The 26,993-nt window shown below is 46.1% G+C and overlaps 1 protein-coding gene across 1 annotated transcript in view; it reads left to right on the top strand.

The window, feature by feature from the left end:
• TLL2 (tolloid like 2) overlaps window positions 1-26,993 on the top strand; it is a 121,192-nt gene that overhangs the window by 19,418 nt on the left and 74,781 nt on the right. Inside the window, exon 2 of the mRNA XM_042960931.1 lies at window positions 5,799-5,909. Within this exon, the coding sequence (XP_042816865.1) occupies window positions 5,799-5,909 (111 nt within the window). The remainder of the gene's footprint in view (window positions 1-5,798; window positions 5,910-26,993) is intronic.

Below are 26,993 nucleotides of genomic sequence, written 5' to 3'. Positions count from 1 at the left end.
CTCTTTCTCTTGGAGACTCGTGATATTTGTTAGGATTGTAAAGCCTCTGAGAAGTCCTGCAGTAAGGAAAGCTGTTTAATGCAACGTTTCTTATTAGAATTTAAAACTTTGGGTGGCACCTGGGTGGCTCAGTCAGTGGAGCCCCCGACTTCGGCTCAGGTCATGATCTCACAGTTTGAAGGTTTAAGCCCCGTGTCGGACTCTGTGCTGACAGAGACTGTTCCGAGACTGGAGCTTGCTTTGGATTCTGTCTCCCTCTCTCTCTGCCCCTCCCCTGCTCATGCTCTATCCCTCTCTCCCAAAAATAAATAAAAATATTAAAAAAAATTTTAAAAAAGGTAAAACTTTGGGAAGACTTGGCTTTGTTGGCGAGAGTTCTGACTTGGGAATCAGGGAGGCCTCAGTTAACTTAAAACATCTCTGAAGCCTCTTCCTGCTTGCATGGCCTTGACCGAATCCTAACTCCTCTCTGGGCCTTTATTTGAGGTTGATGTGTAGAATGCATTTGGCCTGGTACCTGAGACAGAGTGCTAAATGCTTCTGTTGTAGATGGGAAAAGGCAGGCAGGACAGGATGCTGTGAGACTCCTCAATGGGAGCCTTTTCCTGCAAGGCAAGGCTGGCTCATGGTCATCTTTTGCAGCCTTGAGGGTCAGGTATACACATGGGATCAGATGGGGAACATAATACAACTTTACAGATACTCATCACAGTAGTGTGCTGGAGCTGGCTCTCACCTGTAAGCTCGTGAGAACCCATTGTATGCTCCTTTTCCCAATTCCACGTTCTGTAACTCTGAAATCAGCCAGGGTGGGAGTGTTTACACCAGGGAAATCAGCAAACGCGCCAAATCAGGGCTCTCGCCTCCCCTTAGCCAATTGTTAATTATCAGCACATCACTCACTGATCATTAGAAAGTATTTCTTCGAAAGTAGTCTTTTGTATTTGCAAGTTTCTTATATAAAAACTTTAAAATTGTATCTGACTACTTTAAAGATTTCTATTTTTGATTTCTGGAAAGCATTTTTCCTATTGTATTTCATGATCTATTCCTGACATAGTTACTGGCCAGAGCTTCGTAACAAAACACCACCACCTTGTGACAACTCCCTAAATTGCAGGTTGGAGTTCCAGTGGGCTCAGCCAGGACTGGAGCAGATGGTATTTCCACCGATGGGCATTTTAGATGTTTCCTCTGGCCTCTCCATTCAAGTTCAACATTTCTGTGAAAGATTACCCTGCTTGACCTCTTCATTATAGCCAGGACAAGCCTAAGAGAGGTGCAGGGGGGCCTGTGCCCCCAGGGACATGGTTGAGTGAAGCAACCTCTGGTGCCTTGGGTCAGTGCTTCTCAGACTTTAGTGTGCACACGTTCATGGGAATCTTGTTCACATGCAGCTTCTGATTCAGCAGGTCTGGTGTGGACTCTGTGATCTCGTATTTCTGTCGAGCTCCAAGACAACAATGCTGCTGCTCGTCTGCAGATTACACTTAAGAGTAGCCAGAGTTGGTGAGGGAAACTTTCCCCAGATGGTAGGAATCCTCAGAGAGCTTCTCTTAGGAGATGGCCATGGGCCATGTTTTGCCTTTTGGTAAGAATTCAAAAGCTGTGTGTTTTGAATGCATAGACTTAGCTCATTTGCTTGTAACTATTGTTCAGCCAATGTGTTGACTTAATTCTTAAATTTTCATATTAAAAAAATTTTTTAATTTTTATTTTTGAGAGAGAGAGACAGAGCATGAGCAGGAGAGGGACAGAGAGAGAGGGAGACACAGAGTCCAAAGCAGGCTCCAGGCTCTGAGCTGTCAGCACAGAGCCCGACGCGGGCCTCGAACTCACAAACTGCAGGATCATGTTATGGGCTGAAGTTGGACACTTAACCGACTGAGCCACCCAGGCGCCCCAATATTTTTTTTATTTATTTGGAATCTATTTTGGTGTATAGTGTAAGGTCCTCAAATAGCTAACCCATTTGTCTATACATAATTCATAGTTTAGTCCCCCTCTTTCCACAAATTTGTGAGATTTTCTTATATATGAATTTTCTTATATAGACTAGAGATCACTTCTGGACTATTCCATGTTGCAGGGTTGTTGTAGCTTTAAAACATATTTTGATGTCTGATGAGGCCCGTCCTCCCTTAGTGCTCTTTCTTGACTGTTATCACCTAATTATGCAGATGAACTTTAATACCACCTTATCATAATAAGAAAAACATTGAGATTTTGATTGAAGCATAATAAACCTACACATTAATTTGAAAAAAAATCAACATAGCATGTCTTTCTTTTCATGTCAGTCACTTTTTATAGCTTTTAGTAGAATTTTACATTCTTGACATAGTATCACACTTTTGTATCAAGGTTATTTCTAGAAATGTGGTGCTCTTTGCTATTTTAAATATAATTTATTATTTTATTTATATCATTATATAAAATTTTATTTTATATTATTTATATTCGTAAGATAGCCATTAGCCACATGTAGCAATTTAAATTTAAATTAATTAAAATAAAATAAAATGTAAAACTCCGTTCCTCAATTACATTAGCCACATTTCAAGTGCCCAGTAACCACATGTGGTTATTGAAAAGCTCAGATATAGAACTTTTCCACCATTGCAGAAAGTTCTATTGCACAGCTGTATAGTGGTATTGTTGATCCATTGTTGATCCAGTGGTATTGTTGACCTTATGTGTTGTTACAGTATCTTATTTTATTTGGGAACACTTTTCAACTTATTCTTTTAAATTTCTAGGAAGAGCAGTTGCTTTTACCCAAACTTTTGGTTTATTTTCTGCAACAGTATTACCCCGATTCTCTTCCTAAAGATGAAAGATGAAAGATGATTCTCTTCCTAAAGATCTTCCTAAAGATGAAAGCAGGAAGGGCCAATATATCCCTGATGGTTGCTACTCCCACACTCACCATGGCAGACATCACTAATCAATCACAGCACTCTTTGCTGTTCCCTGAACTATTGCTGTTTTTGAAACTGACATCTTCGTGCCTTGCTCTTCTCTGGTTCCTGAAATGGAATAGGATGCAGTGGCAGGAAAAGAGGTGTCTTCCCCATGTGTGCTCCCCAGGGGAGGGCCTTGATCCCACCTCCTGAGAGTAGTTCTCCAGTCATTCTCCTCCATGACCTTCTATGGCCCCACTCAGGGAGGCCTGTCTTTTCTGTTTCATTATTCTTATTGCACTATCTGAAGAGGACATCTTTTTCAGCCTTCTTCCTTCCGCATAGAAGGTTGGGGGCCCAAGGATCACTAGGGGTCATTTTAAATCTCAAACAGTTGAGGTCTTTTGCAGGCCATACTAGTGGGCGTTTTGCGCACAATACTTTTCTGAAATGTGAGTTGTCTTCCTATTTCATTCAGCTCCACATGCCATAGCCACACCACAGTCATTTCCTAGACATGCCTCTCTGTCCGGCGTAATGGCTGGCACCTTGCACTTATGAGGCCTCTGTGAGGGAACCACACTTTTGGTCTCCTGTACCGAACCATGCTTCTCACACTGAAAGAATGTACTGGGCACCATCTTGACTGGCCCTCGCTATAGAGTTGAGTTCTTTTTTGTCTCACACAAATTTCTTGAGGTATATTTACATACTGTACAATTACCCATTGTAAGTGTACAATTCAATGATTTTAGTAAGTTCATAGTTGTGCAACCATCACCACCATTAAATTATGGAACATTTCCACCACCTGGAAAAGTTCCCTCCTACCCATTTATAGTCAAGTCAAGTCCCCATCCTGACCCCAACCTTAGCGATCACTTTTCTGACTCTATAAATTAGCCTTTTCTAGACATTCAGGATAAAAGGAATCATCTTTTGCATCTAGCTTTTTTCACTTAGCTAGATGTTTTTGAAATTCATACATGTTGTAGCATGTGTCAATAGTTTGTTCTTTTTAATTGCTGAATAGTTTTCCATTTTATATGTATATCACTTTTTGCTGATCTGCTCCACAGGCAATAGACATTTATGTTGTTTTCAAGTTTGGAGCCATTGATGAATAAGGTTGCTATAAACATTTGAATTTATGTCTTTGTGTGGACATATGTTTTCATTTCTCTTGGGAAGTTTCCCTAGGAGTAGAATTTCTGGGTCTTTTGATAAGATTATGTTTAAGTTTTTAGGAAATTGCCAAATGATTTTTCTACAGGTAGTATACTATCTTATATTCCACCTAGCAATGGATGAGGGTTCCCATTTCTCTACACCACAAAGCTGAGTTTGAATTAGCCTTTGTTACTCAAAGACCTTCTCAGTTTTCCTTTCATTGATTAGTAATGAGAATAGGTTGGGTCTTCCTCAATTTCTGCACTCTCCCTATTCCTTTTCATTCCACTGTAAATTGCCTAATTCTCTATAAAACTCTTTTCTTTCTTATGAAATGCAGCTAATAGCAACCAAAGCATGCTATTAACATTCTGACTCTCCATCTCTCCACTCAAAGCCATAGTTCATTCAGTTTATCATCTGCCTTCCAAGTTAATGCAGGCAATATTTTTACCAGGTACCTTATCACTGCGTAACATACATCACCTCCTTCCAGCCTTAATTAACAGTTTCCTTGACATCCACTGCCTTGTGCCCAAACACAATTTATTTTTGTTACAGTAGAACACTACTTCTGATAGCAATTTCTGTATTAGTCAGGATGAAGATATTGTGCTCTGGTAACAAATAGCCCCAAATCTCAGAGACTTATAAAAATAGCAGTTTTTATCCTCCTTATTCATGCCACGTATCCATCCTGATCAGCCATATCTCTGCTCCACGTCATATTTACTCTAGAACCCAGGGTGATAGAGTCACCGCATTCTGGAATGTTGCTTGTCTTTTGGTAAAAGGAAAAGAGGGCATGTGAATCATGCACTAACTCTTAAAGCTTCCTCTCACATTTAATTAGTCATAGCAGGTGAAGTGGCCAGTCCTAACATTAATGGGACAGAGACAGATAATCTTCCCCAGGGAAAGGCAGCAAATATTGTGAACAGTAGTATCATTTACCACATTATGCTTTTTTTTTTTTTTTTTTTTTTTAAATATCCTGGAGACTCTGGCAAAGAAAGAAACAGCTGCCTCTATGTGGTAGTTTTGCCCAGAGCTGCTCACAGCTAGAGTAAGACAGGGTGTCCTTTCAAAATACCTTATAGACCTAGGCCTTTGATCTTCATGGTGGTTGGCCCTGGACCAGTGGCTTTGATACACAGAATTATTATATGTTATTCCTCTGTCTCTACCAGCCCCATGTGTTACGTTCACGGAAAGATCTGATTGGATGGACTGTCATTTCTAGGGGGTGCCTGCGTGGCTCAGTTGGTTAAGGGTCTGACTCTCGATTTCTGCTCAGGTCATGATCTCATGGTTCATGAGATCAAGCCCCATGTCAGGCTCACATTAACAGTGCGGAGCCTGCTTGAGATTTTCTCTCTCTCTCTCTCTCTCTCTCTCTCTCTCTCTGCCCTTCCCCTGTTCACTCTCTCTCTCTCTCAAAATAAAGAAATGAACATTAAAAAAATACTTTACAGACCTAGGCCTTTGATCTTCAAGGTGGTTGACCCCAGTCCTAGGACTTTAATACACAGAATTATTACATGTCATTCCTCTGTCTCTGCCAGCCCTATGTGTTGGGTTCAGGGAGAAATTTGATTGGATGGACTTTCATTTCTAGAGTTTTCCATTCAACGTCCAATGTCCTCTGAAACATTCATAAATCCATTTTTTTCTTGATCTCCAACTTAAATGGACCCATTTATGTTTTTTTTTTTTTCTTCCCAGCTGTCTTTTGGGGAGACATTGCCTTGGATGAAGAGGACCTGAAGTTATTTCATATTGACAAAGCCAGAGACTGGATCAAGCAGTCAGTAGAGGAAAGGGGACATAGCACAGGTAAGTACTGTGTCCCCTACTTCTCTTTCTCTGGGGAGAGGGGTCAGGGACTCCAGCAAGTGTAGATGTGGACCATGAGACATCAGTATCTGACCTGTCAGTCCCATGCACACCTGTTTGTGGAAAACCAGAGGGACGCTCTTTCTGCCCTACAGGCTATGGAGCCAGAGCCTCCGATCTGCTGATCCTTGTAAGAGAACATCCATTTGCCTCTTTATCTGAAGGTTCAGACTCCAGCTCAGAGGGTTCAGACTTGAGCTCAGTGTGGGTTCTCAAGACTTTAGCCTCAGGGTCCAGCACTTCCCAGACTGGAGAGAATTACTGCATGGGCTCCATTTAGGGCATGTTTGTTGATGATGCTCCTAATGCTTAGCACTGGGGGGAGATGTTTGCCCGTGGGGTGCTGTGCTCTTCTTTTGCAGACAAACCAGGAAATACAATGGGGCTTCTGACGTTGGTACTCTTCTCCCTCCTTGCCTCCACCCTCGGGTGAATAGTAGGGGGACTATGTCTTGAGTTCTCAGTCGCCCTGCCCACTGGGCTCAGATGCCTCAGCTCCGGGGAATCCCCATTCTGAAAAGCAGCAGAAGGGGAGGCTGTGCTGTGAGGCTGATGGGCCGGTGTGGCTCACGATGGCTTGCTATTTGGTGACCAGGACTCACACATGCCTGTTGCCAAACCACCTCTGCTACTTGCAGCCCCTCCTCCCACCCTGTTTCCTTTCTCTTGAGACTTTTTAACACTTACTGTGGTAAGAACCAAGGGGTTTACTCTCTTGACAAATTTTTAAGTGTACAAACTGTATTATAAACTATGGGCCCAGTGTGGTATGGCAGATCTTCAGAACTTATTTATCTTGTATAACTGAAGCGTTGTACCCTTTTCGGGAGGCACCTGCCATGGCCAAATGCAGTGCTGGAAAAAGAGGAGTAAGATGTGACTCCTGCCTTCAAGGAAACCATTCATGCCAGACAGACAGGGTTTAGACTTGGACAAGCTGTCCAACATCTCCAAGGCTCAGTTTTCCTATCTGCAAAATGGGGATGAAACCGGCACTCACTCCACAGGGGGTTGGGAGGATGGAGTCCAGGGTAATGCACCAGCCTGGTGCCTGGCACATAGCAAGTTCTCAGGCAATGGCAGATATGATCACTGAGGTGTTCCCAGTCTAGTGGAATGAGGCTGTCAGATAAATAGATGAAGGGCGGTTCCTCACGGCAAGTGCTCTGACGAACCAAGAGCAGTGGGAAGAGACAAGAGTGAGGGGAAGAAGCCTACCCAGCTGAGCCGGGAAAGGCATTGTGAGAATGGGAACTCTTGCATTATGTCTTGAAGGATGAGTATGAGTTCCTGAAGTCAAGAATTGAGAAGAGACATTTCGGGCAGTGGGGAAGCCATGTGGGGAGTATGAGAGGGCTTATCTCTACTCTGGGAATAGCGGTAAGGTGTGAGTCCCTGGAGGGTGGCTCTTTGGGGTAGGCTGTGGTAGACAGATGCGCCTGGAAAGGGTGGCCAGGGTAGATGGTGAGGATGCCTGTCAGAGGGGTGGGTAGAAATGTGCCCAGAGTAAGGGGGCAACTCCCATGGCTCAAATATAAGCAACTACTGGGACTGGCCAAGTCCAAGCTCCTGCCAGGGGCTGGGGGAGGAGGGGACCCAGGCTCCCCATCTGTTTGAATTTTAAATGGACTTTTACAAACCAAATTATTTTTCACACCAATTTACACAACCTTAATCGGGCTCTCACAAAAGGAAGCATCTCCATAATTCTACCACTGCAACTAACCAGTTCTTACCTGGAGGCCTAGAGAAGTTGACCTCATTGTCATCTCTGTGTGGCTAACATTTTTTAAACTTCTTTTTGCAATATTGCTTAAAAATAGTAAATTCACATGTCTCAAATACACAGGATTGTGAACTTTTACATATGTCCACATAAACGCCACCCAGACCAAGGCATGGAACATTTCCAGAACCATGGACACTCTCTCATGCCCCCTCCCAGTCAGTGCCCATCCCACTCTCCTGGCCTCTGTCACACAGACTTATTGTACCTGCATAAATAGAGTCACACAGCATGCGTTGTTTGTGTCTGTCTTATTTCACTCAGCTTTTTGACCTTGTTGCGTGAAGCAGTTTGTCTCTCATTGTTGCGTGTGGTATTCTCTTGTGTGACTGAATGCTAGTGAAGTCATCCTTCTGTTGACAGACATTTAGACAGGTCACAGTTTTGGGCTGTGATCCGTAAAGCTGCTGCTGACATTCTTAGACATATGTTAGGATGGACGCAAGCACTGGTACCCACAGGGCAAGCACGAGTGGGATTGCTGGGTCTCGTGGTACGTAAGCTTTAGTAGATACCGTCTGTTTTCCAAAGTGCTTGCACCAATGCACACTCTGTGTGGTACATACTGACTTGGAAAGCAGGAGCGGTGACCATGCAAGATCCAGGAGGACCCTGGAGCTGGAGCTGTTTGGCTTGGGGACCCTTCTCACACACTCTGGGCCAGCACAGCAGTTACTTGATGCTTGTCCACGAACACAAATGCTCAGGGTCACCCCTATCGGTGATCCTTTGTGGTCCTGGGGGGACCTGCCATGGCACAGCGTGGGGGCCCAGCCTTGGCAGATGTGAGTGGGAGACCCCAGAGAGAGTCCGGGAGTGGCCAGCCACCATGTGGGCCAGCTCCTGGAGAGTTGCCTGCCTGGAAGGTTGCCTACGATGCTCAGTGCAGGGAAGCCTGGAAACCCTGCCTTCACCTCTCTCATAGCACTCCCCAAGGCCAGCGTGGTCAGCCTCCTGGTCTAAGAACTTGGATCTTCTCTTTCCTTCTTCCCTGTGAACTCAGAGAAGTAGAGTCCACATCAAATTTGCCTTCAGATCCCTCGAAGGTGGCCCAGTCCCTTGTACCTAGAAGGCACTGGTCAACATGGGTGAGAGAGGAAGAAGGAAGAGGGCTGTGGAGATCAGCAGATCCTGGAACCATCTCCTAGGGGCTTAGACAATCAAGATCTCCAATAGGGCTTTGCTTCCAGACAGGTGGTTAAAGCACCGACTACAGTCATGGGCTTTGGGGTCAGACCATCTGGGCTTGGATTTTTGAGCTGGGTCTCAGTTTCTTCATCTATAAAATAGGAATAGTAATGCTGCAAGAACAAAAAGAATATGTATGAAGTGCTTAGCACAGTGCCTGGCTAATAATAAGAGCTCAATAAATATCAAATCTGCCACCTCTTCATTATTAGTAGTAATAGTATTTACAGAAAGCCCACTGACCTGGAGGGTGTAGGGCTAAAATGGAGAGTGGGGAAACTTTGCAATGTACCAGAGGGAACTTTGGCAGCTTGGGTTTGAGGCCTTTGAAACATGTACCTACCTAGTGTTTCCTCCTTCCCAAGCTTGGAATTTTTTTTTTTTTTCTGTGTGTTTTTATGGGAAAGTGATTTTTATCCTAATCTCTTTTCTCTGCGGGCCAATAGTACTTTGCAACTATCTAGAATAGTTGTTTTATTTTCAGAATGGGAATACTTTTTATTGTTTTTGCTGATTAAACCAATACTGCCAGTTGTTTGGGAAAAAAAAAAGTCCAATAGCTCAAAATTATAGAAAATAGAAAGTAAAAATCTCCTGTTCTCTCAGCTCCAGGGATCTGTGCTGTTATCGGTTTGCTGGATTACTTCCAGCCTTGCCAGGCTCAGGCCATGTGCATATAGGTATTTTTAAAACCTAGAAAGGGTTTTTCTCAACACCGTCTTGTGCAGCCTGTGTATTTCATTTAACACCACCTCATAGACATCTTTTCACGCGGTACATTGTGGTCTAATCACATTTAATGTGCAACTCTGCCACCATTCATCAAGCTAATCCTGTACAGATGGGCATGAAGATTGTTTCCCTCTTTTTTCTGGTAATTTTTTCCTATTAGAAACAATGAGGCTGTGAACAACTTTGTGCATAGATCCTTAAACATTTGCTTTGATTAAAAAACTAACTAAATAAAAAGGAACCACACTTTCACTCTGTCTTCCTGCTTCCAATGTGCAAAAAGATGTATTCTTAGATTTAGGTTATTTCATTTCCAAGCTTTGGTTAGTGTTCCTGTGTTTTAGGGGAGGGAAGGAGGTTTGAGGGGAGGGGCGCTGAATCCCTGGAGGGGATCAGAGCAGGGAGGGTTCGGAACCTTGCAGTGTAACCCCAGAAGGCTTCTTTCCCTGGTTCATCCTGTGAATTTGGAGCTGTTCTCTTGGCTACAGAATGAAACCGTATCTTTGCCCTAGAAGTGACCAAGTTGGCCTCATTCTCTAGATGTGCCCAGTGTCCTAAATTCAGTGAGTGGCAGAACCGGGGTCGGAACCAGGCTTCCCAACTCCCAGGCCAGGGAGTCCTCCCCTGTACCTCCAGGCGTCCTCCCCTGCACCCACCTGTCGGCCGTGTTGCCAGTCAGAAGGAACAGAGAGCAGCAGAGGTGTGTGTAATCAATCATTCCTTTGCCATCACTTGGAAGGTAGGCTGGAGCCTCTATGGGTCAAAGGGTGAGCAAAGACCTTGTGCCTGGGTTGGTTTAGGAGCCCAATGAGAGTGCTGCACTGGCCACAGAAGAGAGCTGCTGAGGACCCTGGGACCCCCAGCCAGGAGCCCCCTCGCTGTTTGCTTAAAGCAGTCAGTCTCCCTGCCTCTAGTCCCTCCTTCCCCATCCTGCTTCCAGGTGATCTTCCTGGCCCTGACCTTGCAACCACCAAACAAGGGTCCCCCAAACTCATGGCTACGTGGAATCTCAGAATGTGACCTTATTTGGAAACAGAGGACTTGCAGACGTAATTAATTAAGGGTCTTGGGATGAGAGCTAAATGCAGTGACTGGCGTCTTTATAAGAGGAGGGGAGCACACAGACGCAGAGGAGGCCGTGTGAAGAGGACCGCAGAGACCGGAGTGAAGCATCTACAGGCCAGGGAGCACCACAGAGCTGTCACCCGTTAGCCAGAGGCGAGGCAGGATTCTTCCCTAGAGCCTGCAGAGGGAGCATGGCTCGGCCAACACCTTGACTTCAGGCTTCTAGCCTCCGGGACTGGGAGGGAATGGATTTCTGCTGTCTTAACCCACACACTTTGTGGTAGTTTGTTATAGCAGTCCCAGGAAATTAACACAACTGCGGTGCTGAAGACCCTTCGTGGCTCCCTGTCACCCAGCAGAAACATTCCTTAGTCTGACCTTCGTCTGGGCCCACACTCTGTCTACCACCTGTGTATCCAGCCCCCTTCCCTCTCCTTGTCCTCCAGCCAAACATAATGACATTGTCTGCACAAGCCCCCGGTTTCCCTCCTTTCAGCCTTCTGTCCCAGCTATGCCCTCTACCCCACGTCCCCATTCTGCAGAGAAAGAAAGGAAGGCCCCGAGAAAGCCAGTGACTCCTCCAGGGCCCTCCAACTGGAGTGCTTTCGCGACTCGGCATGGCCGCCAGTTTGGGAGGCCACCTGGGTTGACGGTGCTGTTAAAATCAGCCCGTGTTGTGCTTGGGATTGAAAGAGCTCTATTTTCTCGCCGTTTTCAGACAGGCCCCTGCCTCTGCCACGGGAGCTGCCGGAGGAAGCGGCAGCAGCATCTTGGATGTGTGCGGGGCAAGGAGGCAAGAGTGCATTCTGCAGGGAGAGAAAGTCCTTCTGTGTGCATTTCATTTGCAGAAAGAAGAATGGGAGCTCTGAGCAGGCATGGGCCAAGCTGTTCCATGAATGGGACCCTTGAATTAACATTGCAGAGTTTCCTAAAGCTGCTAATCGGATTAGCTGTGTACTGAAGGAAGTACTTAGCGGGACACACACACTCTCCGGCCCTCCTGCATCTTCTTCCATGTGATGGTGCAAGCCTGATGGCCCCGTTTCCGAGTTCCGAGACACCTCTCCTGCTAACCACACAAGGTGGAGGGCAGTGTGGTCGATGTTTTGGACTTTTATTTGTTTGTATCTTCCCAGGGAGGCAGTGTTGCGCATTCTCATCTTCGCAAATATCTGGGAACCTGGAGAGGAAGTATCGCCTTGCATTATCTCCATCCGGATAGTGGATCTGATTTCTTGGTCTTTGTAAGGAGGACTCGGAAAGGGGAAATGGTTGTGATGACTTATTGGCTCTGATGGAAGCTGATGTTCCCGCCTTGTCTATTCTGAGCCACTGGGCCATGTCCAGCTCTATTTAAGAAACCATCCTTCCTCTAAATCCTCGGTTCCTAAACCCCTGCCATCTGTGTGAGTGTCTGCATGAGCCCAGGAGTTTGAGCCCCTGACTTCAAAAGAATGAAACAGCAGGAGTGAAACACGGGTTTGGATAACTTGCCTCCCCTCTCTGGGCCTCCTCTCTGAACCCTGAGGGCCCACCCACCTGGCAGACCCTTCAGCTCCTAGACTTAGTGGCACATGTTACCGTACCGTAGCTTTAAACTCTGGTGTTTCAGGCCAGAGAAAAGAGGGGGTGCAAAGGCCATTGGGCATCGAGGGACACAATTAGGCATCCAAGGCTAATGCATACCCATGAGATGCCCACATGTACTCTGAGGCTTTCTGGGCTCATAGAGTTTCTGGGTTCATAGGGTTTCTTTCTCTCCTTGCCTTCCAAGGTTTGAAGCTCTCAAAGGAGACCCAACATGTCTCTACTCCCAACACATTTTTAGCTTCGAGGCTCTTGAGAGAGCTTGTGGGTGGGGTTGTTTTAAGCAGCCCCATCGACAGGCTGTGATTTTCAGCCTCCATTCCTGTGGAGGCATTCCCTAAACTTTGTAGACATGGCTTCACCATCTCATTGATTTTCTTTATTGGAGGTGGGAGTGTCCAGATAAGAAGTGGGGCAGTGGGTGGCTCCCTGTGACATCTTGTAGAGGAGACAATATTCTGAGTAATGGATGAATGCCAGGTTAAACTCTTGCTGGGGCAGTGAATTGGATTCAAGTCTGTCTCCCAGCATCATGCAATGCCAAATGCTGTCTTAGCAAAATCTGGTGGCCTCTGCTCCTGGTGCCACTACTGATTCAGAAAGCTGAAGAGGGACAAGAGGCTGTCAGGGAGCAATCTTTTTTTATTATTTTTTTATTTTTTAATTTACATCCAAATTAGGTAGCATCTAGTGCACCAATGATTTCAGGAGTAGATTCCTTAGTGCCCCTTACCCATTTAGCCCATCCCCCCTCCCACAACCCCTCCAGTAACCCTCAGTTTGTTCTCCATATTTAGGAGTCTCTTATGTTTTGTCCCCCTCCCTGTTTTTATATTATTTTTGTTTCCCTTCCTTTATGTTCGTCTGTTTTGTCTCTTAAAGTCCTCATATGAGTGAAGTCATATGATACTTGTCTTTCTCTGACTAATTTCACTTAGCATAATACCCTCCAGTTCCATCCACGTAGATAAAATGGCAAGATTTCATTCTTTTTGATTGCCGTGTAATATTCCATTGTATGTGTATACCACATCTTCTTTATCAATTCATCCATCAATGGACATTTGGGCTCTTTCCATACTTCGGCTATTGTTGATAGTGCTGCTTTAAACATGGGGGTGCATGTGTCCCTTCGAAACAGCACACCTGTATCCCTTGGATAAACGCCTAGGAGTGCAATTTCTGGGTTGTAGGATAGTTCTATTTTGAATTTTTTGAGGAACCTCCATCCTGTTTTCCAGAGTGGCTGCACCAGCTTGCATTGCCACCAACAATGCAAAAGAGATCCTCTTTCTCCGCATCCTCACCAACATCTGTTGTTGCCTGAGTTGTTAATGTTAGCCATTCTGACAGGTGCAAGGTGGTATCTCATTGTGGTTTTGATTTATATTTCTGTCAGAGAGCAATCTACTCATCATCTCCACCGTCTCCTCCAGAGCTTTGAAGGAAGGAGTGCCCAGAGAATAAGGTCTTGGTGACCTCTTTTCTCTAAGTATATTGTACTTGACATTTTGGGGGTCCATAGACCTCTTTGAGAGTCTGATGAATATTATGAGCACTTCTCTGAGAAAAAAGGACACACACGCACACACACAATTTTGCTTGGAATTTCAAGAGATTTAACTACTCCATGGATCCCAAGTTATGAAGCTCTTGTCCATGGTCTCCCTTTTCTGAGTGCTTCCGCACTCTTGGAAAGGTTCTCCTCATGTGGACACCCGGGCCCCGGCAGGACTGCAGTGCAGAGAGGCTTGGATGGTGGAGTCAGGCAGGCCTGGGTTTGCCTCTCTGGCTCCATATTGATTAGCTGGGGAATTTAGTGTGACTCGTTCCCTATATGTAAAACAGGATATTAATGCCTGTCTTGCAGGGGCGTTGAGAAGTGGGATAGGTAAAGCATTTATGCCAGGGTCTGACACCTGGGAAGCACCTGATAAATAATAGCCGCCATGGCCACACCTGTGCTGGCTCCTCTGTCTTCTCTTCTCTCTGGCCCACCTCTTTGTCTCAGACTCCACACTGCCAAATGCCCTAAATTCTTTTTTGTTGCTGTGCGTACTCCGCAGCACCTCCCTGGGGTCTCTGGAGCTGGGCCAGCACCACTGTGATCTGAGCAGGTCCTTGGTTTTAGACCCTACCCACCCAATTCCCTAGCCTTCCCTGGTCGTTCTGAGTCAAACTCCAGGATCACGAAGTTAGCCAGAGAGAGATCTGAAAGTGGATTAGGTGCTGATTCTTCTCTAAGAACAACAAAAAGAATAATACTAGCTAGCATTTGCTGTTGGCCGAGTACGTCTCGCATACTTTAAATACGTGATCTCAGTTAACCTTCGCACAACACTTCTATGTGGTGGGTACTGTCGCCAAAGATATAAAAGGTAATGTTCAGAGGTAGGTAACGAACACAACCAATTACAGGCAGAGCCAAGATTAGGACTTAACTCTGATGTCAAAGGCCCTACTTTTGCCCTCTATGCTCCATTGCTTCTAGAAATAGCTGCTGGCATCAGCATCACTGCCGACACTGTCCCCTTGAGCTAGAGAGACTTGGTCTCCCCATCACCTCCCTTGAGAGGTGATGAAGAAAGATGTGGAAGAGTTCCATGCACTTAGGGGGCTACACCTCATCATGCCCTCCGTTGACTCAGGTCGCATTCAGTGTGTGCCTTGCTACATCCCCCAGCCTATCGCAGCCATGACTTGTCTTTGGTCTTGGCTCATCCTTTTTCGTTCCAGCATCAGGCTAGACACATGAAAGATGCCAGACAAACACTTATGGTCTGTGGATGGGGCTATGAGCCTCAGGAGTGCTCGGTGGCCTCCGTTCTTTCCTGCTCCTCTGCTCCCCCCAAGAGGCCAGTTGGGGTTAGGACTGTTTGCTTGAATGCAGGATGCCTCAGACTCCAGCTGGGAGTGGGGACCAGCAATGAAAGAAATGCTTAGGGGGTGGCACCCTCAGGCTGAGCAAGCCCTGATCACCTTGCAGGAAATGTCTGAAAAAGGCATCCTTTAGCCAAGTGGTCAATAGGTTATCTTTCCCGGGCCCTTCACATAGATTCCCAGATGGAAAATGCAGTCCTTAGGTCTTTGCCATGCCAGAGAGGGAGTGCCAGCATTCCTGCTCACTCCTCCAGGGCTCCTTTCATCCTTTCTTCCCCCACACCTGCAGCCCCCACCCCAGCTGACTGCTCCAATCATCTCTGCCCTCCTATGAGAATTCTTCTTGGCTCCCGTGGTGGAGACCTTGATCTTTACTTGCTGAACTCCTGTTCTGGCATGTATCCGCTTCACAGCTCTGCTGACCCTTTGACACCAACTGCCCCTCCCTCTTTCCTTCCTTCAGATAACAGATGTTAATCGGGTCCTCTTCTGTGCTCAGCACCAAGGATACAGCAGTACCCACTTTCTATCTTGCCATTCAAGAGATGGAGTTTTAGTGATGGATGTGATTATGGTCATGCTTTGGAGTGTGGGAGGAATGGGGCAGCCTGGAGGGCAGTACCTGGGATCAAAAGCCCCTGCTGGTATGGGGTGGCCACCAACCTCCCAGGGGAGGTGTGGTCCAGTAGGCAGAACCCCCACCTAGAGGGAAGGCCCCAGGTGACAGTTGTCATCCAGGCAGGAGTTGGTGTTGGGGGTCCAACCTGGAGCACAGGGCCTGCCAGGGGGCAGAGCAGGGCCACTGGGTGGGCCAGGGCAGAGACCAAGGCAAATAGCATTGGAGGGACCTTTAGTAGAACTCATGGGGAGTTCCAGTTTTATGCTGTGAGCTCAAGAGAACAAGGCAAGGACCCCTGAACCTTCTGGGGTGTGGGTGTTAGGGAGGGCCTATAAGCTGGAGACTTGGCATGAAGACACGGGTCAGAAATTAGGCAGGAGCACACAGATCCAAACTGGGTCAAAGGTGAAGTGCTGTGGAGACCCTCCAGTGTTGAGTCTATACTCCCTATATCTCCCCAACCTAGGACCGGGCTGGCCACAGCGTTGGGGCAGGCTCAGCCCGCAGACCGCAGCTGGCAGCCGGTAGGGGAGAAGGACAGTGGGGCGGGAACTGGACAAGGCCTGGCAGCTATTCTGCCCATAAACTCTTCAATTTAGGAAGATGATTTGAGATGATAAAGAGGCATCTGATAAAATGCACATCTGTTCTTTCGGAAGGAAAAAAGAATGCAACATAAGGATTCTATCATCTCATTCCCTGGGGCCTCATTCAGAGGCTGACTTATACCTTGGGTTGAAGCCAGAGTTCACTGTGAACTTGAAGTGTTAGGAAAAGTAAATTCACCTTTAGGTTGATTTTTGTTATGACTGCATTTCTCAGAATTTGCGGAAACTGGGCTGGGAGTCCACTTGGAGCCCGAGCTGGGTGAGTGAGGGGCGGTGAGCACCCTCAGGGATTCATCCAGGGAGCTGTAATCCTGGGCCCCTCATGGACCTCAAATCCGGGAGCCTGAGTCAAAATTGGGAGATAAGCTGGAGAAGCCCGGACAGACAGGATTTAGTACGTGGCATTGTAGGCAAAGTTCTCTCCGTTTCAACATACAGAATCCCACTCAAGATAGCTCAAGTGAAGAATTTACTTAACAATATATTCTCTGGGCCACCAACACACAGAAGCTGGGGAGATCCGGCCTCTTGGGGACTGGACTAGGAATTGGAGAGAGAGGAGCAAAGCTGGCCTCTCTTCTCAGGGATCATAAAATATCTCATTTTTGCTTTTGCCTCTTCTTGCACCTGACCCATCATGGCATGGCCACCATCATGGCCCATCATGGCATGGCCACCATGCCTGAGTTCCCATCATGATCCTCAACTCGAGTGTCCCCTGCTGGTTGCCCGCAGTACCTCCCTAGGTAGGGGTACTGTGGAAATCCTAAGCGTGGAAGGAATCTCTTGGGGAGAGAGTATAACATGAGTTGACCACAGGTCTGACAACAGAACCCCGGGGAGGTAAGAGGAGGAGACATAGTTATGATGGAGGCAGGTGGCAGGTCTGTGTCTGTGGCTCCAGAGAAGAATGAGTGATGGAGCAGCCTTCGGTTTGAAGAGCTGATTGGTGAGTGAAGACCCGCCAGGCATGGAGGTGTGGAAGCAGTCCCTTTCAGGTTAACTTGGTCTTGGGGCCAAGCCTGGGGACCTCACACCCACTTTGCCATTTCTGTTATTTCCATGGGAAAATACTTTATGAGTTCCCATCAGCCATCTTAATACATGGAATTTGGGAACACAGTCTCCTGAGAGCCAGGGACTGCCTGTGTCAGATGAGGACCCAGTCGTTGCCTCCCAGTTTTGGCCGACAGAAAGATAATGCCTTACCTCTCCGGTTCTTCTTAGTCTGATTCCACTTTCACTGCCCTTTAACTGTGTATGTTTTCATTTGTATTTATTGAATGGAATTCTCTGTTTCCTGTTTTTAACTTAAATGTTAGTTGATCTCTAAGGCAGAATGAAATGCAGTAAACCATACTTAAAGCAATCTTACCTATGCTGCCTTCCAGTCAATTGTTCTAATATCAGTGGCCTAGGTATAAAAAATACTCCTCACCGTGACTTAAGAGAACCCTGTGGTGAATCCTTTTTGATGAATTAAAGGATGCTTTTACCCAGTAAGTAATCACCCCCTAAATATTTTAGTTTTCTTAATGCTAAGCACCTTTGCTTTTGTATCTCTTGGCCTCTTCTAGATGTGTGCATTTTGGTACAGATGGAGACAGACCTGTGTCACAAATGCAGTTTACTACTCAAGTATTTTCTTCCTGGGCATGGTGATGAACTCATTTGTTCTTGGACAAAACCAGTGCCCCAGCCCTTCAGAGTTACCCACTGCACAACACACAGACCTTGGCCATGTCACTTCACTTCATGGGACATCCCTTTTCTTATCTGTAAAGGCTGTTTTCTTATCTATAAAAGCTCTAAGCTTCCTGAGGGCCAAGAATGAGTCTCCTGGTTCTTTTGCCAAAGATAATCCATAAATGTGTGGAGACTAAATGTGTGGTTTCTGCTACATGCACAGCTAATTAGAGAACCACCATATCTTTGGCTTCTCCTTCATTTGATGCCTCATGGAACTTCAGAATGTTCTACTTAAATTGCATCTAACCTGGACCTTCCAGGGGCCCTCCAACGGGCTCCCATATAGATTGGCAGAAATCTGGCAGTGGCCCCCTTTGCCCTATCTTAGAAAATGACAACAAACAGTGATAGGAGAGAGAAAGGAAAGCTGAGGCTGTCTTACAAGCATCAGTGACAAGTGGGCCACACCCTGCGAGCTGGAGATGCAGCTTGAGGGGCAGCAGGGGATCCCGCCGGTGTGAGTCTGGGATGAGACTCCTCTCCCCCTTCCATTGTGCTAACCTGCGGCTGATGTGCGGGATGGCTGGAGCAAAGTCACGTTTCTTCTGGGGCTGTTCACATCGAGGTCTGAGGGTCATTACATCTGTGGCTTCCAAGGAGGTCCAGAGAGAGGAGGTGACGATGGTGGTAGAGTTGCCAGTGGAATCTCACCCTGCATTCTTCTGGTCATCTTCTTTCTCTTTGGTGTCATTTAATGAGCTGTTTGCCCGCAAACTGTGAGAGAAAAGCCGTGCTGGTCTTGGCGCTGAGCCTCTAACTCGCTTCCATTGGTCCTTGCTTTCTGCTTCCCGCGTTCTCTGCCAGCCTCCTGCACCCCTAGCCCTGGGCTGCTGTTGCCTGAGGAAGGAGATCCTGTCTTTCCTGACACTGGCACCCCCTAGAGGCATGGCTTTCCCATTCTCTTTGCAGCCCAGAGGCCCTAAGCGGTCAGCCCACCAGCCAAATCTGGTCTGCAGATGTGTTTTGTTTGTTTTGTAGTGCTCACAGTTTTAAACTTACTGCCAACATTTTAAAAAATCAGATTTCTCATAAAAATCCAGAACTCTGGCTTCTCTTGAAAAGTTGGGAGATCTGGCCATGTTGGTCCAGCATTTCCACATGGCAACAATCAATGGAGTTGCATAATGATGGGTTGAACTCTGGGGGGGCACGTGCCCTGCAGTTGGCCACAGACCCCACTACCCCTATTTATCTCTCATACCCAGCCTCTTTCACTCCAATGTGTTGCTTGCCTGGCCTCCTAGCTCCAGGCATCTGAGTTTGCATGTCAGGCCAGTGGGGAAAGGACACCATCTTTGGACCCTAAATCAGGTCCCATGGCACTGGCCATGCGGCTTCTCTCTTCTCTGTCAAGGGAGGAGGGTCAGAACGTCAACTACCACCTGGTCATCTGACAGAAGATCCTTCTTCTGGAGGCTCTCTTCTTCTCTTCCTTGAACTTTCAGTCTCTGGCACCTCCTTGTAATACAGCATGCCATGTCCTGGGCTCTGCATGGCACTGGGGAAAAAAGCACAAAAAAGGCAAACAGGGTACTCAGTGTGTTGGGGGGGTGGGTAGTTTATGGCCCAGCAAATGCATTGGCATCGGAACAGATTCTTTTTGAGCTAGTGAATCAGTGCAACAGGACCATTCATAGATATTAACCTCTCTGAAACAAAGGGGCCATCACGGTTCACTGACGTGGGGCCATCACCCAGAAAAACCCTAGTCACTTTAACCTCTGTTTACCTATATTATCTTTTTAAGGTGGAGCCCTTGCTCTGCAGTTCTCCTTGAACTGAGCTGACTTCTGTCCAGAAAGGTCAAAGACAGGCTATGGAATTCCGTGACCCTCTTTCTGCTTCTCTCCTCCAGGTCTTTGGAGAGGGTTTGGGTTGGTCTTCCTTTCTTTGATTTCCTGAGTTCCTTGCTACTGCTTCTGTGACCCAATTCATGGGGCTTGCCCTTGGAGATTACCATTACAGACTATCATCTGTAAATCTTGATTGGTCATTTGGTCATCTGTGCAAAGGCCATGTGGTAAAACCCTCCTAAGATTTTCTATGAGGACACGTGTGCCTCTTCTGAAGAGCTTTTTACTGCATAGTGAGAATCCTAATCCTTGAGTCCAGATGACCTTTTCTCCATTATCTGGGGGTTTCCCTCATTCTTTTCTCCTGTCACACAAGGAGACAAAGACCAAAGACTCAAGGTTAGATCCTCCCAGCTCTGTTGCATACCAACTGGTGACCACAGATCAAGGGCTTTACATCATCGAGCCTCAGTTTCCTCATCTGTAAAATGGGGACAACAATAACAATACCTTGGCCCACACAGGTGCAGTGAATATTGGCTGGGATAATATATGCAAACATTAGCCAACCCAGTTCAGTCCAACTCAGATGCACATATTTGTTAAGCATCTGTTACAAACACTGCACGGTGGAAATATACAGGATATTGTCTGTGTCCTCAGGGAGTTAAGTGTCTTATTAGGGAAAACAGCCTTGGTTCACAAATACTATGGGCATGGTATGATCGGGCCCAGGAGCTTCTTGAAAGGAAGGCTTACCTCTGGTCTCTTTTTCTATCTCTGGCCCTTGGTACAATGCCTGGCGCAGAGAGGTGCCCCATAAGAGTTTGTTAAATGAGGGAACAAATGAACGAATGAATGAGTAAAAGGCCACGAGGGAGATGTAAATGAAGCACAGAGAAGGAGGATGCCTTTGTGAAAGAAATAGAGTTGGGCCTCGAAGGATTTGGGCTAGGGCTGTAGTTGGAAGGGTTGTGCATTGCAGGTGGAAGGCAGTCATAGGAGGGGGAGCTTAGCGGCAAGAACTAAGGGGTTCAGGGTGGCTGGCAGGTGGGGGAGAGAAGCTGGAAGGACACATTGGGATCACACTCTGGTGGGACTTGGGCTGAGGGCTTAGGACACTCTCCCGTAAGCTGTCCTCTTTCCTGCCCCAGGGCCCGCAAAGTCTTTGCCCCTCCCCATCTGCCTTTCCCTCAAGCTCCACCACCCCTTCTCTGGTTCGCACCCAAATGGCTAAATCTTTTCCTTTTCTCCCAGCCTGGGCTGTGAGCTCTTTGACTGAGCCACCCAGGCACCCCTCCCTCTCCCCCTAATTTCTGAATAATAATCTCAACACTGTCTACTTCATATTCTTTCCTGGTCGTTTGGGGATGTTTCCTCTATCACATAGTGTGTGTTTTTGTAAGTAGTGTTAGTGTTTGCGCCTTGTTCATCTATATATCTTCTTATGTTAGTTTCTTTATGTATTTTAATATTTGGTGAGCTGCATCCTTCCCCCTTGCCCTTGCTCTTTGTGTTTTAGAAATGTCTTGGATAACCTCACTTGTTTATTCTTCTAGGTGAATGTAAGGGTCACTTTCCTACAAAACTCCAAGAGGATCCCAACAAAATCTTCTTAGAATTTGAGTCATGGTTGCATTAAACCCATAACTTCATTTGGAGAAACTGACACATTTATATTACTTACTCAATCCACCCAGGAACATGGAATGTGTCTTCTTCACTTACTATTATTTTTACAAATTGCAATAAAATGTGTAATTCTCCTATTGCAGTTATACACATTTCCTGTTAGAGTTACCCCAAATCTCTTACGTTGACCGTTCTGGTGGGTTGTCCGTAATGCTCTTTTCCGCTGGCATATTTCAGCATGATGACCACGAAAGGGAGTGCCTTTATCACATCTCAGAGCAGACGAAGGCTTTCCTCCACCCCCCTTCTCATATCCAGCTGCACCCTGAACAATGATTGTGCCATCACCTAAAGAGCTCACCTAGGCACTCTCTTCTCCATTGCTGTGGCCCGCCCACTTCAGGATGTCGTCACTTCTTGCTGCGAGACCAACCTCAATGTCCAGTGTGTTCTTTCCTCCCTTCCTCCCTCTGTTCCAGGCCCATCCCAGGCCTGGGGTTACGTCACTGAAGAAGCTGGAGCTTTGTGTTTTAGAGAGTGTCATGGATGCAGACAGTTAACATGCAAACACAGAAAAAAGATCATTGCTGATAATGTTCAGTGAGCCCTGAAAGAAATGGGACCGGAGGAGGTTCTTCCACAAACTTCCTTTTATGCATTCAGCTTATAAGCCCAAAGATTGGCCCTCAGCATCTCAAAGAAGGATTTAATTGGTGCCCCATAATGCTCTTCGGTTCTTGCTGCCTCACCAGCAGCCCCGAACACTGTGGATCTGAATTTCTACCCCCATGCCTCTCTAGTGCCCCACTGCTGTCACACCTGACCACTTCCTGCTTTAGAAGCACACCTCTTCAGAAGCTTCTAGAAATCTATGTATAGGAGAAGCCCTAAATAGCCCTTTATTATAGAGGCCATCAGTGGAGGCACATGGGCTTAAGATTGCATCTGGGTTTTGCCTCTTACTATCTGGGTTTTGTGAAGGAGGGTGAGTTGTTTAGAGTCAGTAGTAATAGTCGTAATAGTAGTAACAGCTAACTCAGTGAGTGCCGATTTGGGGCCAGGCATTGTTCTATGCCTTGCACGTATTATCCCTCTTAATCTTTATAACAACCCTATGAGGTGAATCCTCCTTCTGTGGATGAGGCCACTGAAGGAGAAAGAGGTTAAATGACTTGTTTGAGGTCCCACAGCTAGTCAGTAGCAAAGCTAAGACTTTGCCGGTAAGCACTCTGACTCTGGACCTTGCACCGTAGGGTCCGTCTAGCAAACCACCTGATTTGCCTGAACCTCAGATACACCGAGATCAGGTTGGTAGTAGGTAGGCTGTTACATTTGTGCTCCCTTGACAAACCTCACCTGGCACAGTCAATTCGCTGGTACCATCCTCTCCTTCAGTGACTCTGGGCTCAGCCCAAAGCGACTTGCTTTGGCCAATGGGGAACTAGAAAGCATGATGTAAGCGGAGGCTTTTACAAAGCACTGGCACGTTGGGACTCATCGTTTCGGAAGGCTGCCTCTTGGAAGCATTCTGCGGTTAGGAAGCCCAAGGGGGCTGTGTGTAGAGGCCGCATGGAAGAGAGCCAAGGCCCCAGACTTATGGCTCCACGTGAGCCATTGTAGCCATCCCTCAGCCATTTGAGCTATCCCAACTAAGACCCCAGACACTGTGGAGCAGACAAGCCAGCGCCATTTGTTCTTTGCTGCCATTCTTGGCCCACAGAATCAGAAGCAAGCATAAAATGGTTATTTTAAGCCATTCAGTTGAGAGGGATAGTTTGTTATGCAGCAATAAGTGATGGAAACAGCCTTCGAAGAAGCCAAGGCCAGGCTGGGTATGAAAGGTGTGGGCCAAGTGACAAGAGTGCCTGGAGTCCAGGCTCAGGAGAGCGCTGGAAGTTTGAAGCCAGGTGAGCAACAGGTACTTCTGCTTTGAGAACTCACCTAAGGAAGAGATCTTTTGAGAACACAGGTACTTCTCTTTGAGAAGAGATCTGGCATGGCCGTAACAATAACCAGGGACCAGGAAAAATGCAGGTGCAGCCATTCAAGGTTGGGGGAGGGTCCAATGCCAAGCAAAATGGATGTTTGACTGGAGGCTCTGGGAAGGCAGCACTCAAATCTGCATGATTAAGAAGCCTCCCATGAGCTTCTGCCTGGGGCAGGAGCAAATTCTGAGGCCTCACCAGCCAGTGCTTGGACACAGGTGGGAGCCAGGTAACTGGCTGGAGAAGGGAGGGCCAGACCTCAGAATTGCCCACCCAACACTGTCTCAGGGAAGGTTCTGACAGGCCCTCTCACCTTCTCAGCCATGAGGTTTCCTGGCCTCCATCTTGCCAAGGTGTGGACTCATTACTTTTTCTTTCCATGGTCAGAACAGAGAAAAATGACGGGACCACAACTTTTCCATCTGCATAAACACGGCTACGTTTCTTGCATTCCCAGTGGAGAAAGGTTTTCCGGGCAGCCGCCTGTGTGTGTGTGCGTTATGTGTGTATATGTGTGTGTGCGTGTGCACTACAAAGTGCAGAGCACGTGTTCATAGGTGAGTATGTGCTGTAATCTTTTTTTTTTTTTTGGAAATCCCTTTATTTCCTGATTGTAAAAGTAATCTGTTGAGCGCAATTTGGAAATTACACAAAGTATGTAAGAAAATAAAATTCACCCCCAAATTGCCAACCAGAGATAATCACAATGGGTATTGTGGGTATGTCCACCCAGCACTTCCCTCCCATCTTTTTTGGATCTGCTTTTTCAGAAAAGACGGGATCATACCCAGTTCTATTGGATCACCCTGGGCATTATTTCCTTATCTGTGTTTTGACTTACGATATGACCATTTTTCCCAGCTGGTAAACTTCCTTCTAAAACAGTTTATGAGGTTACATAGTGTTCCCTTTATATAATATTTCACTTTAGCCCCCGCCTCCCGTTGAGGGGTGTAGTTATCACAATCTTTATTATAAAAATGTTGAGATGAATAGTCTTTTGTCTTTACGGCCAATCAGTTCCTTAGTGCCAATATCTAGAAGTCATATTATTGGGTCAAAGTCATCTTACTGCCTATTTTGGTACACCTTGCTAAATTACCTCATAAAATGTTGCCAATTTATATTCCTCCTCCACCAGCAGTGTATAAGAATTCCCTTTTTATTATACACATGCTGATATTAAATCATTTCATTAACACATGTTGGCAATGATCTTTTAACTCATTTTCCCTTTCCCTTCTGTAGCATTTGAAATTTGGCATAGATATAAAATGTACTTGGCACTGAATTGCTTAGGATTACACATTGATTACCATAGTGGTTGACTAGTTCATTCCTAAATCAGCCTGTCGAGGGGGCTTGGCCTCTTTTTTTTTTTTTTTTCTAATGAATAATTAAAACCTCAGCTCAGCAGGTGTTTCTTGCACTGACGGAGAGGAGGTGTGCAGATACTTCACCCGTCTGCCTTGCCTGAGATGCTCGCTGATACCGCACTTGTACAGGTGTGGGGTAGAGGGCACGGGTTAGGAGCATGGATTCTGGAGTCAGACAGGCCAGACTTGGAATGCAAATTCAGTCACATACCAGCTGGGTGACCTCGAACAACTTACTCATGACCCTTCATTTTCTCTTCTGTAAAAGAGGAATAATATTACTTATTCATGGGATTGCTGTGCATATTACATATGACCAAAGGGCATGGCAAAGTAAGACTGCTTAAGACATAGCTGTGAGGATAACACTCCAAAGCCCTGTACAAGCTGGCTGTGCGTTCCTCAGGCACCAGTGCCCGCCATGGTGCCCTCAGCCCTGGCTCCGGCCACGCTCCGGCACTCACTTTCCTTCCCCAGGACATTGTCACTTGCTGGGTTTTGGTTTGTTTACTTGTTTTTGCTTTTTTGGTTTTGTTTTGCCTGTTTTGCTAGAATACTGTCCCTAGATGGATGTCCCCTTTTCATCATTTAGGGTCTCAGGCCAAATGCCATCTGCTCAGAGAGGCCTCCCCTGGGCTCCCATCCCCCCACTGCTCTTTCTTAAAACTGTTGTAATTTCTTCAAAGTGCTTAATCCTGCTGTGCAACAATCTCATTGTTTATTGTTGATTTTTATCCTCTGCGCCAGAGCCATGAAGGCACCATAAAGGTAGGTCCTGTGTGTCCTGTGTTCAGGAACTCGGCACAGTGCTACCCCAAGCAGACACTCAACCAATGTTTACTGAGTTACTGAGTTATTGAGTTACTAGTAATGAAGTGGTTTGTAGGAGCTTGTGCTGGAGATTTTTTTTTTTTTATTAGAATAAAGCAATGCAGATGCATGATAGTAAGTTTACCTCTGGCGGGCCAGAGCTGTAAATACAGGTATCTTCAAAGTGAGTAAATGGACAGCAGAGGTAGTCCCGGCCCAGTTACTTTAGCGTGTGATGTATACGAAAGGATTCGACACCAGACCATCTGGAGAGAATCTCAGTCTCTCTTCTCAATGGCTGTGTCATCAGTGATATCTTACCTGCTCTAAGCCTCAGTTACCCTGCGTGTAAAATGGGAACGATATCCACCTCAGAGGGTTAGCTTGAGGATGAAACAGGTTAACGTAGGTGTGTACCTGCAAACAGTCAACACTTTAAAAATGGTAGTTATTCTGGTGTTTAAGAAAACCAAGGACTAAAAAATGTTAGGCTCTACAAATGAGGGATAGAAGGAATAATTAATATAAAGCTTTGTTTATAATTAGCATATTAATGAATATTAATTCATAGTCACTATGCATGAGCATATATTCAATAGAGCAATATTGATCTATGGAACAAGACTGTCCTCTTGGGCTTTGGACAAGCCCATCTCTTTCTGCCTAGATGTCTTTGGATGTATATAGTTAATATTTCATTAATTATGGTGGAGGAGTGTTGTGTATACATCAATGTCTCATATGATGCATATAATTAAGCTACTTTTTGTTGGGAACGGAAGAAAATTGGGCTTTTCCAAAGAAAAGCAGCTTGCTCCCAAAGTTGCTAACAGATTGCTTCTTAATTGAACTTGGGAGGTGAATTATATGGTGAATTAGAAAAAAGAACAACTCTGAATTTAGTGAATTGTTCCATAAAGGAAACTGTGGGATTGAATTGCAAATGCTGGATGGAAACATTTCAGCCTGGCCCCATGCATCATGGGCCGTTGACCTCTGCTGTGTTTCAGTGAGAGCGTGAACAGGCCTGTAGCTCTCTTTTCAAGGCCTGGAGGGCATTCTTTCCCAGAGACCAGCTGTAAGCCTGGGTTTCTTATGCAAAGGAGACGTTTGAATAAGCCCCTGTGACTAATGAAATCTACAAGGTCTTTGCATATCCTCTCACTAAAGAGGTAATTAACCAAAGATCAAATATGAGCATTTATACATATTTT

Source organism: Panthera tigris, chromosome D2 (assembly GCF_018350195.1).
Source record: "Panthera tigris isolate Pti1 chromosome D2, P.tigris_Pti1_mat1.1, whole genome shotgun sequence".
NCBI lineage: Eukaryota > Metazoa > Chordata > Mammalia > Carnivora > Felidae > Panthera > Panthera tigris.
Note: the sequence above shows the minus strand (reverse complement) of the source record. Positions and strands in the feature narration are given on the sequence as shown.